We start from the raw sequence: 11,490 nt of genomic DNA, 5'->3' as shown, positions 1-11,490 counted from the left end.
CCTGCGGCACCTCCCCGACACCTCTGTCACCAGCTTTATCACCAGGCTCTGGCCCTCGGTCCAGGGACGTTTTTCCTTCCTCTAGACGGCAGCAACATCTCCCTCCCCACGTCCCCCCTCCAGAGCTATGACTGGGGTGTCCCACCACCACCTCTCCGATTAAACAAGTGGACTGAGCTCCCTCGAAGATGTTTTGTCTGCTGGTGACACTTACTATGAGGCTCCTTGTCCCTCCACGTGTGTCACCAACCACTCCGAGGGGGGTCTGGGATGTGTCCCCCAGCTGGAGCTGGCTCGGTGGTGGTGTGCTGCCCACATCCCCTGCTGGGTGGGCTTCGAGGGGGACGATGAGCGGCTGGGGGCCCGGGACGGGGAGCCAACTCCCTGTGTGCTGTTGTTCCGTCTGTCTGCACTTAGGACCTGGCGCTGGCGGAGAAGGATCATGTGATGGTGGAGTCCACGTCCCCCTTCAGCCCCCATCCCGGGCCTGCCGAGCGCCCAGCGAGGATGGAGCTGACAACTCTTGCCCTGCTGCTGACGGTGGGGCTCCAGCACACGCAGGTTAGTGAATGCGAGCAGAAAGTTTGGGAGAAGTGCACGGGGCTGAGCTGTGAAGGAGCCTGTAGGACAGCTTCGGGATCTGCCTTGCTTTCCTCCTCTGTGGCCCTGCTCTTCCTGCTGTGGCTCTCTTCTCCTGCAGCCCGTCAGCATCCTGCTTGTGCTCCCTGCCTGCCTTCCCAGCACCCATCTCCAGCAGCACCCATACCCGAAGGTGTCACCAGCTCAGCTGCAGGGTGTTTGATTAGCAAGGGGGTGCCATCAGGTGGTACAAATGGCTGCCCTGCTTGTCCCTTCTGCTGTCCCAGAACAGCATGGTACCTGCCTCATCCCTGCACTAAAGAATGGGGAGGGTCCCCCTCAGGAACCAGCCCCCCTCACTCCCTGTCCCACGGAGTGTGAGGGGGGCGAAGCTGAGTTTGGAGAGGGTCTGTGGCCCCCCAGCACTGCCCCTCTCCCACAGGCCTCCCCCCCAGCACGCTCCTTCCAGCTGGATTACGAGAAGGACTGCTTCCGCAAGGATGGTGCCCCTTTCCGCTACATCTCGGGCAGCATCCACTACGCCCGCATCCCACGCCCCGCCTGGAGGGACCGGCTCCTCAAGATGTACATGAGCGGGCTCAGCACTGTGCAGGTGTAAGCAGCAAGAGCAGCCCTGACAGGCCACAGCCATGGTGGCCTCTCGTGAACCCTGGGGTTCCCAGAGCAGGGACAGAGGCAAGAGTATTGTCTGATCCCCCATGTGCTGATCTCCCCTCTCACCCCAGCTACATCCCCTGGAACTACCACGAGCCACTGCCAGGGGTTTATGACTTTGCTGGGGACCGGGATGTGGAAGCCTTCCTGGACCTGACAGCAGAGCTAGGACTCCTGGTGATCCTGCGGCCAGGGCCCTACATCTGTGCAGAATGGGAGATGGTGAGCCCCAGCCTGGCACAAGGGGGTGACGGGAGGCCTGGGAAGGGCACAGCAGGGTTGGCCCTTCTGGCTGGTTCCCTGACCCTGGTGCAGTGCCAGCCATGCCCAGGCTGCCGCCTTGCAGGGCACACACTGCTCCGGTGTCAAGCGTTAGCATTCCCTGGCTGGGTTTCGGCTCTGTGCCAGCCTGAGGTGCTGAGCGGTTTTCTCTCTGCTGCGGGTGTTTCTCCAGGGTGGCCTGCCTGCCTGGCTGCTGTGGAAACCAGACATCATCCTGCGCTCCTCCGACCCTGGTGAGCCTTGGCATGAGGCTATGGCCACTGTGTACTTGCAGTATAGTGCTACTCCTGGCACACCATTCTCTCTTCCCAGCCCCATGTGTGTGGTACCTTCCATCATCTCTTCCATCTTCTCAACTTGGCCCCGTTGGCTCCATCCTCCTCCTGGCAGAGCTGGCAGAGCTGGCTGAAGGTGGGCTGGGGTGGGTGCTGCAGCCAGGCTGAGCTGCCCCCTGTCCCCCCCAGCCTACCTGGCAGCCGTGGACTCCTGGCTCCATGTCCTGCTACCCAAGATCAAGCCACGCTTGTACCAGCATGGGGGGAACATCATCAGTGTGCAGGTAGGGTGCTGTGGGACCCAGCCCCCCTTTCCCTCCTCTGGGTCATCTTAGGATGTGCCCCAGAAAGCCACCTGTAGCCCCTACACCAAGGCCTCATCTGTCACAGCTCTTAAGATAAATCCCCCCTGACTCCTGGACCTGGGTTTGAATCCAAGGGCTGGGACTCAGGGATACCTGCCACCACCCTGCTTGCAGTCTGGGGGAGTGGAAACCTAATTCACCCTGCTCACAGGTGGAAAACGAATACGGGAGCTACTATGCCTGCGACTACGATTACCTGCGGCACCTGCTGGGCTCCTTCCGGGCACTGCTGGGGACCGAGGTGCTGCTCTTCACCACCGACGGGATGCGGGCAGAGGAGCTGCGCTGCGGCACGCTGCAGGGGCTCTACGCCACTGTTGACTTCGGGCCAGGTACCCGTATGGGGGAGGAGGTGGAGGAGAGGGACTGGGGGTCTCTGCTCCGTCATGCTCCAGTCTTCCTCCTCCCACCTCTGTAGGCTCCAACATAACGGAGGCGTTTGGTGCCCAGCGCCGGGTGGAGCCGAAGGGACCCCTGGTGAGCTTGGCGTGAGCGTTGTGGGGGTGAATGACCCACAATGGCTTTGGGGAAACAGAAGGGCTGGGGGTGAGACACAGAGGGGTGCCAGGGCCAGGCTGCAGGAGAGCAGGGGGGATGTGGCTGGCAGAGGGGAGCCTGGAGCCCCCAGTCCTGGCAGGTGACAGTCCCTTTCTCCCCCAGGTGAACTCCGAGTACTACACGGGCTGGTTGGACTACTGGGGGGAGGCGCACGCCAGCACCAGCTCGGCGCGGCTGGCTCGGGGGCTGGAGGACATGCTGCAGCTGGGAGCCAGCGTCAACATGCAAGTAGTCTTCTGGTGGGGGTACAGCCCGGGGAGGCAATGCCCTCTTGTCTGCCAGCATTGGAGTGGGCATCACCACTCGCCTTCGTCCTGCAGGGCTCAGGCAGGGTGAGGCAGCCTGTGACTGTGGGTGCAGCAGGGAGGGGGCAGCGCCTGGTGAGCCCCTGCTGGGTCTGTGGGGGTGCTGACGGGGCTCTCTGCGGTGTCCCATAGGTACATGTTCCATGGGGGGACAAACTTTGCCTACTGGAGTGGTGAGTAGAGCCCTGCCCTGCGGAGTAGGGGGCACACTCCTTTTGTCCCCAGGCAGGGGCTCCCATGTCTGGCTCATGCCCCTCCATTGCACTGCAGCCAGCCTGGGGCTGGGGTCCATACCCTGGGCTCTGCCAGAGCCCCTTCCTCCAGCTCCTGTCACTTCCCTGGCTAGGTGCTGACTTCAAGGACCAGTACAAACCAGTGACCACCAGCTATGACTATGATGCCCCCCTCTCGGAGGCAGGAGACCCCACGGAGAAGCTGTTTGCTATCCGCACAGTCATCAGCAAGGTGCTGAGCCGGGCAGGAGGAGGGGGACAGTACTGGGCTCTGCTCCCCGTGCAAGGGAAGAGGGGGACACAGAGGGACCTAGCAGGGCAGGGGACATCTCCCTGCTTGCCCCGGGGGGCAGCTGACAGTTTGCTGTTCAGTTCCAGCCCTTGCCAGCTGGTCCTATGCCACCCGCCACCCCCAAGTATGCCTTCGGCAAGGTGGCCCTGCAGAAGGTGAGTGCCTGCCCGAGGGCTGTGCCACCCCTGCCTGCCACTGCCCATCCGCCCCACAGCCGTCCCTCTCTTTGCAGTATGCCGACATCCTGGATGTCTTGGATGTGCTGTCCCCCTCCGGGCCCATCCAGAGCCAGTTCCCCCTCACCTTCGAGGCCATAAAGCAGGTGAGGGGCTGGGTGCTGGGTGCTCCTAGGCTTGTCTGCACTGCCCTGGCTGGGGGGTAGAGTAACAGAGCTCGTCTCCAGCCCCATTTCCCTTTCCGTGCCACTCAGCTGTGTCCTACAGGCCCATGGCTTCGTGGTGTACCGCACTCGGCTGCCCCGGGACGTCCTGGAGCCAGCCGTGCTGAGTGCTCCTCCCCACAGCGTCTGTGACCGTGGCTACATGATGCTGCAGCAGGTGAGGCTGCAGGAGCGCACCCATCCCTGGTCCAGTGCTCGGGAGGGCTGTGGGACCTGCCAGCACTGGGACCCTGCGATGCCAAGGTCTCAGGGACAGCCAGGGTGCTGAGAGCCACACTGAGCCCTTGTGGGGTAGCCCTCTGGCACAAATTTGCCCTCTTTGGAGGCAGAGGGCAGTCCTGGGCTGGTGCTGGGAGAGCAGGCAGCAGGATGCTACACTGGCAGGCTGCCGGCAGCAATTGGGATGGTGGGATGCGGGCACAGGGCAGCAGCAGTGACCCTGTGGCTGTAGGAGTACCAGGGAACACTGGAGCGGGACGGCCAGACAACACTGAGTGTGACGGGCAGGGCAGGGGACACCCTGGACGTGCTCCTGGAGAACATGGGCAGGATCAGCTTCGGGGCCAACGTCAGTGACTTCAAGGTGAGGGCAGAGGGCCCTGGGGCTCCAGAGGGGATGGCCTGGCCACCTTCGTGGCCCTCCCCTCCTGCCACTTGTGACACTCTAGCCACAGCAGGGCCACCCCCAGACCTGCTCCCTGGTTCATCTCACACCATCCTCTGGCAAACCTGCCAGGACCAGGAAAAGGCTGTGGTGTCAGCACCCCTCTCTCCTACTGACGCTGCCACAGCAGCCATAGCAATGCAGCCCCTCAGAGGGGATACCATCCCACCTTCACTGCTGCAAGGGGGACGTGCCCTGGGAAAGCCAAGCATCCTCCTGCCCATGGCAAACCCTGCTGCCTCATTTTCCCTCCTGCTCCATCTCAGGGCTTGCTGGGAAACCTCTCCTTGGACTCCAGCCCTCTCAGCAACTGGCTGATCTACCCCCTGGCCATAGACGCTGCCATCCAGCAGGGCTGGCCCCACACTGCCCTGCCAAAACCAAGCAGCAAGGGCAGAGCAGGGCCAGCCTTCTACACTGGGACCTTTGAGACCCCTGGTAGTGCCTGGGACACCTTTGTGAAGTTGCCAGGTTGGAGCAAGGTAAGTGGTGGCACAGCCAGGAGAGGGGGTGAGGGGGGAGAGGGCACTGCTCAGTCCCATCTCCATCTTCCAGGGCCAGCTGTGGATAAACGGCTTCAACCTGGGCCGGTACTGGCCCCGCCGCGGGCCCCAGCAGACCCTCTTTGTGCCCGGCTCGCTGCTGCACGTTGGCCGCCCCAACAACATCACAGTGCTGGAGCTGGAGGGGGCACCCCTTGCCCCCTTCCTGCTCTTCCTTGACCGACCCCTTTTCAACAGGACCCTCAGCCACAGCACCATGGTCACAGAATAAACGTGAGGGTGCTGGGCACCGGCATCACTTCTCACTGGGGTTACAGAGATAGGATGGGACTGGTGAAGCTCAGAGGACAGCAGAGGGGCTGCAGATGTCCCAGCATTGACAGCCAGAGCTCCAACCCTCGTCTGGGGCCAGGATTGAGCTTGTTTTGCATGTTAGTCCTAAATAGTTCCAGTGCTGATGCTGACACTCCCCCTGCCTAGGGGGTCAAGGCACATCTTTATTGACAACATAGGCAGAGGAGGTAGTTGCTGACATGATATGGTTTAGACACAGATGGCATCCAGGAGAGGAGAGGGCAAAGCACAGTCCAGAGGGTGCCCACAGGCATAGTTGCAGATAGCTTAGGGCTGCAGGGTCCAGACAGGTCAGGATCTGTCCCGTGGCCATGGGTAGCAGCCTATGAGGTAGCCATGAGAAAAGCCAGCAGCAAAATCCCCCTAGCTAGAGCCAGGCCACAGAGCAGTCCTGGCCTTGTCAAGCTAGCACATTGGGACCTCCCGCTTGTCATGTCCCCAGAGTGACATCCTTGCCCTGAGCTTTGCCAGAGTTGCCTCAAAGAGTGACAGGGCCAGCTCAGTCCCTCTGCCCAGCGCTGCTTCACAGACTCTCCCTCGCTGCATAGCCAGGGCTCGGTTGTGTCCCCACCACATTGGTCCTTGGCAGGTGGCAGCAGTCCCCAGCCTTATGTGTGGCCAGCCTGGGCCCGGCGGTGGGTTTGCAGGCAGGCCGTGGAGCAGAAGGAGAAGTCAAGGTAATGGAAAGGGATCCGGCCCAGCAGGGACTCTCCACAATGCCAGCAGCGGCTGCAGGAAAGAGCAGAGGTGGCCCTGAGTGAAGAAGACACTTGCAAGAGGGTTAAAGGAGGATTCACTGCCTGGGCTGTGACATGAGACAGCAGCAGCACAAGGGAACTGGGGCTCCTCTGCTCCTACAGGGCTCACCCAGCAGTTTGGCCAGGACATGCTACCTGGAGGTGATGCTGCATGGGGCGAGGTAGTTCAAGGCAGCCTGAAGATGGGGATATTTGGCCCCATTGGGGTTGTAAAACCCCTGCTCAGATCAGCACAGGCAGGGCTGGCTGCCCATAAACCTGTGGGGTGGCATAGGAGAGGGACGTGGGGGACAGGGTGAGGGGCACAGGAGTGGCTGGGGGGTTGGCTTGCCACAGATCTGGCTGCAAGTGGACCAGCTCGTCCTTTACAAAGTATTTCAGGGGGGCAGGGGAAGAGAGAAAGCTTTTAGACAGGCACTGCTGGGAATCGAGTGGACAGGAATAGCTTTAGACTGGAAATAACTGGAGCAAGAAGGGCAGGGAACAGCTGCAGGGAGAGTCTGCAGAGCCACGCTGCCAGGGCTGGTACCTGATGTTGCCAGGAGTTGTGCTGGTGTCCTGCAGCTGCGCAGCCAACCTCCGCTCGGCAGCCAGGGCCCTCTGGGGAGCAGAGAGACAGCTCAGTCCCCCCTAGCCTCTGAGAGCTGCTGTGCCCAGAGCCCACCACATCAGCACTGCCCCAGCTGGGCTGGATCTCCTTCCCCATGCACGGCCTCACCTTCTCCCTGTCGGACAGGGCTGCAAACCGCTGCTTCTCTTCCTGCTCCTGCTGCCAGCGCTGCCGCTCCTCCCGTTGTGCCTGCTCCCGCTGCTTCCGCTGGGCTTTCTGAGCCCGCTTCTTCTCCAGCTTCTTGGCCTCCATCTCCTGCGTGAGGGGCCCTGGCACCTGTGGACAGTCAGCATCTCCCACTGAGCCAGGAGCAATGGCATGAGGAGGTGAGGGTGCTAGGCTCCCCCAGCCCCTAGAAGGCAAGGGCAGAGGGCAGGTGCCCACCTTAGCACGGCTGTAATCGTACTTGTCTGGATGGTCCACCATGAACTTGCGGAAGGTGTTGCGGGTCGGTTTGTCAGCAGAGAGGCAGTAAGGGGTCCTGTCCTGCCTGTCCCTGTGAGACAAAGAAGCCCAGCTCACCCTGCCATCTTACTGCCTGTGTCCCACTGGGCTGTGAGCCCAGCGACTCCCCAAGGATGTTCAATGTGTACTGCAGGCCAGGGTATCACAGCCAAGGAGGGGAAAGTTGCTTATCGCTACACCAGAATCCTCCAAATCCTCCCCTTCTTGCATCTCAAATGCCCTGCAAAGGGCAGTCTCATCCCTACCCTCTGAACTGCCTACCAATAAACCTGGGAGCACTTTGGGGCTATGCCCCCCAGCTGCTGTGTCAGACCAGGCAGGCACAGAACGGCGATTCAGTTTTCAGGCTTCCCATAACAAACCCAGACATTCCATCTGGGAAAGACCAGCCCCAGCTGTCCCAGGACAAGGCTGGCACCAGTCTCTCATGGCTGAGACAGAGCAAGTAGCTGGGGTCCCACAGCAAGTGCTGTTGACTGCTGGAGATGCCCTGCGGTCATACCTGAGGGCAGGATCTGCCCCTGCTTCCAGCAGCAGCCACACAGCCTCAGCCTTCCCAGCACGTGCTGCCACATGGAGCAGGGTGCAGCCGTGCTCATCCATGGGCTGGTTGAGCAGGGAGCGAGGCGTATCCAGGGACTGTGTGCTCTCCCCATCCTCACGGTCCCCCAGCAGGCCCCCACTCTCTGGCACATCCAGGAGGTACCGCAGCGTCCCCACATCCCCCATTTTGCAGGTAGTGAACAGGGCATCACGGAGCCGGGTCTGAGGGTCTCCTATGAGGGAAGAACAACAGAGGAGTCTGATAGCTCCCTGGGCAGAGCGGTACTCTAGTCTGACCAGGAAACCCACAGGGTGCAGTTAAAGCATCATCTTGCTAGCTGGATTTGGATCTCCAGCACTGTCAGTCTGTGACAATGTCCCATGGCATTGCTGGGCACTGTTAGCAGCGACCAAGCCCTCTCCTGAGGTGAGACCCACGCCAGTACTGCTCCACACCCAGGGCTCTGGGCTCTCTTCCCCCTGCTGCAAAGCCCCCAGCAAATGTGGCAGGCATTCACCTGGCCCAGCTCCCAGTCCTGCTTACCTCCATCGCCCCAGGGAAGGGGCTCAGCCCCAGCCTCCCCCTGCAGCTCTGTCACCAGCTCCAGGCTGGGCTGCCCGCACTGGGTACCTCGGCATCCTGAATCTTCAGCATGGGGCCCTGCGCAAGCAGCACATTGTGAGGAAGAGGGCCAGGACCAGCCTGCACTCAAGCCACGGCAGTCCCTTCCCCAGTCCCTTCCTACACCGTCTCCAGCCAGTTCTACTCCCTCACCTTTCTCCACCTTCTTGTCCCTCTTTTTCCTCCTTTTATGGTGTCGCTTGGGCATCACTTCAAACTCCCGAAGGTCCAAGGTCCCCAGTGTAACTTCCACAGTCTCCAGTTCCCCTGCAGGGCTTTCCTCCTCCTCTTCCTCCTCAGGGGCTGAGGAGGGTGATAAGACAGGGGCTAAGGCCCCACACAGAGCACAGATCACTTGTGGCTCTCAACCAAGCAGACTCCACCCTTCTCCCACCCAGCACAAGGCCACACTCTGCAGGTCCCTGCTGTGGTGCCAGGCCCCGTGCCATCACACCAGAGCCCCCTGCTTGCTCCATGGCTCAACTCACCACTTGCGTCCTCCTGCGGTGGATCCATCTCTGCTTTCTGACACCTCTTTTGCCAGCCCTTCTGTGGTGACCCAGTGATGTCCTCCAGTGGCGTGTCTTTCCCTGGGCAGCAAAGGCGCTCCTGTCATTGCCTGGGGACAGGGAGCACCCCATGTCTCCAGGGATTGAGGGTTGGAGAGCTGGCACCTCAAGCCCATCAGGCAGCATCCCCTAACACACATGAGATTACACGAGCGACCACGTCACCCCACCTGCTCTGACCAACAGGCACTGGGGCTGGTCTGACTCACCATACACCTGCAGGCTGGCCAGCGTGGCGTGGACTCGCAGGACCTCTCGCAGGGTGGCCCTGTGGGTGCTGAGGGGAATGTGGCAGATGCGAGGGTCGCCTCCGTTAAGGGGTGGGTTCCTGCCACTGAAGAGCAGTGCACGGTTGTGACGAGGGGCTCGGAGGAAGATGCGCTGAGCTTCATTCAGGTGCTGTGCCCAGGCTGTCAGCAGGTTCTGAATATCCTGAGGAGGAAGGGGAGGCACTATGGGGTCCTGAGCACACTGCATGGGACCAGCTAGCTTTGGAGCACAGACAGATACAGGACAGAGCAGCCTCAATTGGGCCCTGACCCTCTTTCGGAGCTCACATCCCACCCCTGCCCTGCAGCAGTCTTGTGGTACCACCCCACAGAGCCAGCCACGACCACATCTCCCTGCTGAGAGCCCAGTGCTGTGATGCACCCTCACCTTCAGCAGTGCAGCCTCGTTGTAACGCCGCAGGGAGGCTCCGGCTGACCGAGGTGCTGACCCTGGGCTCTGGGCGTCCCGCAGGCCCTGTGCTGTGCCTCGCCGGGCTCGCACCGTGTAGCGGTGGAAAGTCTTGTGCTCTTGCACCTGGGGACTGCAGAGAGGGGCAAGCATAAGCAACAAGGCCCCATGCATGGAGAGGAGGTGAGCTGATGCTCCTGGGACTCTGGAGGGTTTGTGGCTTGCCCCTGGGGCCCTAGTGCAACTGGGCTTAGCCAACTCTGAAACAAAGATGAGGAGCTGTGGGTGCCCAGGGTGTGGTAAGCACTGCGATGGAGGAATAGGGAGGGGATGGCCATCCAATGCCTAGCCCCACTTGAACCTGCCCACAGGGGCAACCCCAGCTCTGTCCCCCTGTACTCACCCCCGGAACACAGCTCCTGCAAAGTGCCCGCCGCCCATCATCAGCACAACCCAGCAGGTGCTTGCACCAAGGCGCTGCAGTGACGCCATCAGCTCCGCTGGCTCCTCGCTGCCACCCTGAGACACAGACACCCCTTCTAGCACCCACAGGCTCACCCTGCCACCTCTTGCTGTTCCCCAGTACAGAGGCCAGCCCTTCAGCTGGCAATGGAAGCAGGTTTCCAGGAGCCAAAACCAGGCCACAAGCAAGCCTGGAGCTCTGACCTGACACCAGACTACCCTTCCGATCACGGGACACGAGGGACTGTCAGACACATCTACACCCCAGTGCCACCCTCCTTTGCTGGGGTCCCTCTCCCAACAAGCTGGGTTGTAACTTGCCTTCCCAGTGCCCAGCACACAGCGGTAGGCAGAGATTAGCTGGCCGTTTGCATTGCGGAGCAGCACCTTGTGGGACCGGGGCACCAGGAGGGTCTTGGGGCCATCGCTGGCAGAGGGCAACAAGTCCAACTCACTGCTGATATCAGAGCTATCTGAATCAGATCCTGAAATGCTGGAAACATCACCTGCAAAGGAAAGAAAATGAAGCAGTGGAGCAGAACAAAGATTAACAAACAGCCTCCTCAAAACATTTCAGGTGACTGCAAGGGCCAGCCTACGACCCCAGAAATGTCCTGTCCAGTACCCTACATATCACAGGGTGGCTATGGTCCTGGCTTCTGGAGCTCTGGACCCCCAGGTATGCCCAGGCAGGGGCTCAAGTAGAACACCTCCTTCTCACCACACGAAGCCAGCAGGGCTCAGAGGCAGTGCTGCATCCCCAGAAGACCCCACAGGGACAGAATAAAAGGATCCTGATGTGGCAGAGGTAGCCAGAGACTTCATCCCTGCATAGAACAGCCCCAGCAAGGCTGCTGACAGCCTCTGGGCTGTGCTGGGGGCAGTCCCATTCCTCACCTGCACGGGTCTTCTCCTCAAAGACTTCTACTGGCAGCGTCTGGCGCCCCAGGAGTCGCTGCTTCAGGTTGAAGCGGTGCCAGTCGAGACGGTAATGCTCAGTCTGTGGAGGAAAGTGATATGAGCTGGCAGGGTCTTGGTGGTCCCTGGAAATCCCCACCACCAAAGGCCCTGAGGCGACAGACTCCAAGGGCTGAACTGATGTTGGGACTCTGCATCACTCTACATAACAGTGAACCTGAACAGGCACAGGCCAGTGCTGCATGTACCATTTAACTCAAATAAATGGCATTTTAAGCTATAACATATGGGGTCTGAGTGCCAAATCCCAACAGGAACACGGGTAGCAGAGCTCCAAGGAAGCAGCGAGCGCTGTGTGTGCTGCGCTGTGCTGGGGCTGA

At 60.8% G+C, this 11,490-nt stretch overlaps 2 protein-coding genes across 2 annotated transcripts in view; one reads left to right on the top strand and one right to left on the bottom strand.

Moving 5' to 3' along the window:
• Window positions 1-447: 447 nt before the first annotated feature.
• GLB1L (galactosidase, beta 1-like) lies at window positions 448-5,402 on the top strand. Its single transcript, XM_010192527.1, has 16 exons — window positions 448-561; window positions 1,022-1,194; window positions 1,326-1,476; window positions 1,709-1,769; window positions 2,001-2,095; window positions 2,328-2,508; window positions 2,595-2,653; window positions 2,837-2,958; window positions 3,172-3,212; window positions 3,386-3,504; window positions 3,645-3,719; window positions 3,797-3,886; window positions 4,008-4,121; window positions 4,416-4,547; window positions 4,895-5,110; window positions 5,184-5,402. Exons 1-16 carry the CDS (start codon window positions 448-450, stop codon window positions 5,400-5,402), a joined length of 1,962 nt encoding a protein of 653 aa, XP_010190829.1.
• Window positions 5,403-6,093: 691 nt separating this feature from the next.
• ANKZF1 (ankyrin repeat and zinc finger domain containing 1) overlaps window positions 6,094-11,490 on the bottom strand; it is a gene marked incomplete at its 5' end in the record, with an annotated part of 5,586 nt that continues 189 nt past the window's right edge. Inside the window, 13 exons of the mRNA XM_010192526.1 lie at window positions 6,094-6,214; window positions 6,773-6,843; window positions 6,962-7,129; window positions 7,238-7,349; window positions 7,821-8,094; window positions 8,406-8,522; window positions 8,637-8,810; window positions 8,972-9,073; window positions 9,262-9,484; window positions 9,710-9,863; window positions 10,134-10,249; window positions 10,514-10,698; window positions 11,090-11,192. Coding sequence (XP_010190828.1) covers window positions 6,094-6,214; window positions 6,773-6,843; window positions 6,962-7,129; window positions 7,238-7,349; window positions 7,821-8,094; window positions 8,406-8,522; window positions 8,637-8,810; window positions 8,972-9,073; window positions 9,262-9,484; window positions 9,710-9,863; window positions 10,134-10,249; window positions 10,514-10,698; window positions 11,090-11,192 — 1,920 coding nt within the window. The remainder of the gene's footprint in view (window positions 6,215-6,772; window positions 6,844-6,961; window positions 7,130-7,237; window positions 7,350-7,820; window positions 8,095-8,405; window positions 8,523-8,636; window positions 8,811-8,971; window positions 9,074-9,261; window positions 9,485-9,709; window positions 9,864-10,133; window positions 10,250-10,513; window positions 10,699-11,089; window positions 11,193-11,490) is intronic.

The sequence above is a fragment of the Mesitornis unicolor genome, unplaced genomic scaffold (genome assembly GCF_000695765.1).
Source record: "Mesitornis unicolor isolate BGI_N332 unplaced genomic scaffold, ASM69576v1 scaffold33909, whole genome shotgun sequence".
NCBI classification, from domain to species: Eukaryota; Metazoa; Chordata; class Aves; order Mesitornithiformes; family Mesitornithidae; genus Mesitornis; species Mesitornis unicolor.
This window is presented reverse-complemented; position numbering and strand designations above follow the sequence as displayed.